Here is a 1,580-nt window from a genome sequence, read left to right as displayed (position 1 = left end):
GACAAGTTTCAGTTAAAGGCAAGACCATCTTGACCTTCTTGTTATTTACCAAGAATATCTGAAGAGACTTGCTGCCATGTGGTTCCTGACCTGAATTTAAAGTCCGCAGATGCAAAATATATGAGGGAATAAAATAGATGTCACATTCTCTTTAGATTTGATTTAGATTTAGAGCTATTCTATAATTTTAAATATATATTGTTACAAAATAACTTAATATCTTTGTCTATGTAAATAAGTATTTAACTGGAGTGAATCTTTAATCCTGTACCATTGATGGAGTTTAAGTGCCAGCGTCTTGGAAGAAGAGGAAATCCCACTTTCTTGAGCTATTTTTTTTCCAAATTAGAGAAATGAATAAAAGCAATATCACTCACCTCTTTCACAGATTCAGGTGATAGGATACTATTAGGAGTCATTGTCCCTAAATATTCTGGACATCTTCCTGAGTCTAACCATTCAGGCCTGATACAAGGAGAAATTTGTCTCTGGGGAGATTACACTTTCAAGGAATATTATTGCATATAATCTTTAGAAATTTTTCAATGTCTATTTGCTGAAGATATAATTATATGATAAGAAGTTATATAAATATAAAATATAATAACTTTGACCCAGCCAGGATTTTTCAAAAATTTCCAGGAATATAATGAAAACAATTTTTATATCTCTTATTCCTTTAAATACTCAGTTTTTCATATGATTGGATGGTAAAGAATAATATATCAAAAGCAAACTCATCATTGGGTAACCGAGTACTGAGTACTACTTGGCTCATGGTTTATTACGATCAATTAATACCTAGAAACTTTCCTAATTGTCATCTCCTGTTTTTGTAACAATCGCACAAATCATGTTAGCCTTAAAATATTGTTTCAATTGTTCCATGGAAAATTAAATCTTTGTTTTGAAAAGACTAACCAACTGAAGTTGTTTTGTTCAACGTTTTGCAGTAAAACGTTTTGCAAATCATGGATTCAAATCCTTCGAGATGCTATACAAAGCCACTCGTTGCGATGACACAGATTTGTTGAAGAAGTTTTCCGAAGCATTTGAGACTACCCTGGGGAAAATGGTACATCACTAGTATTTCTTTATTTTTTTTGTCATTTTTTAAAGGATGCCATTAAAGTTTTCATAACTTCTTTGGGCCATTTGCAACTGAAATGCCTTGTCCTGATTATTCCCCTGTTCTTTGTGATTCAAACCTGTACCTAATTAGAATTATTCATAGATCTTGGACTTCTGGAATGAATTGTAAGTAAATCTGAATTAAAACATTTTTGGATTTTTTAAAACATGTTGAGTCAGAAAGTCAGAGAAGCTTAGGGTTTGTATGGTTTGTGAATGCCTGCTCTATTATTTAGTCTGGCAAAACTGCCAAACATTGTAGACTGTATTTCTTTCATGATAGGGAGGTAATTGAACATTTAAAGGATTTTCTTTTTCATGCATTTTTGTTAAGAATTCTTCCAGTGATTATGAGAAAGCAGAGCAATATATTTAACTGTACTGAGCATCTTGGAGGTAGGAAGCATGCCGTATAAATATTTGTATGCCTAACAGAGTGGGTAGCACTT

General features: G+C 32.3%; 1 protein-coding gene across 1 annotated transcript in view; it reads left to right on the top strand.

Moving 5' to 3' along the window:
* SVEP1 (sushi, von Willebrand factor type A, EGF and pentraxin domain containing 1) overlaps window positions 1-1,580 on the top strand; it is a 189,706-nt gene that overhangs the window by 82,985 nt on the left and 105,141 nt on the right. Inside the window, exon 14 of the mRNA XM_008587896.1 lies at window positions 954-1,075. Coding sequence (XP_008586118.1) covers window positions 954-1,075 — 122 coding nt within the window. The remainder of the gene's footprint in view (window positions 1-953; window positions 1,076-1,580) is intronic.

This window comes from Galeopterus variegatus, unplaced genomic scaffold, assembly GCF_000696425.1.
Source record: "Galeopterus variegatus unplaced genomic scaffold, G_variegatus-3.0.2 Scaffold4581, whole genome shotgun sequence".
Classification (NCBI taxonomy): Eukaryota; Metazoa; Chordata; class Mammalia; order Dermoptera; family Cynocephalidae; genus Galeopterus; species Galeopterus variegatus.
This window is presented reverse-complemented; position numbering and strand designations above follow the sequence as displayed.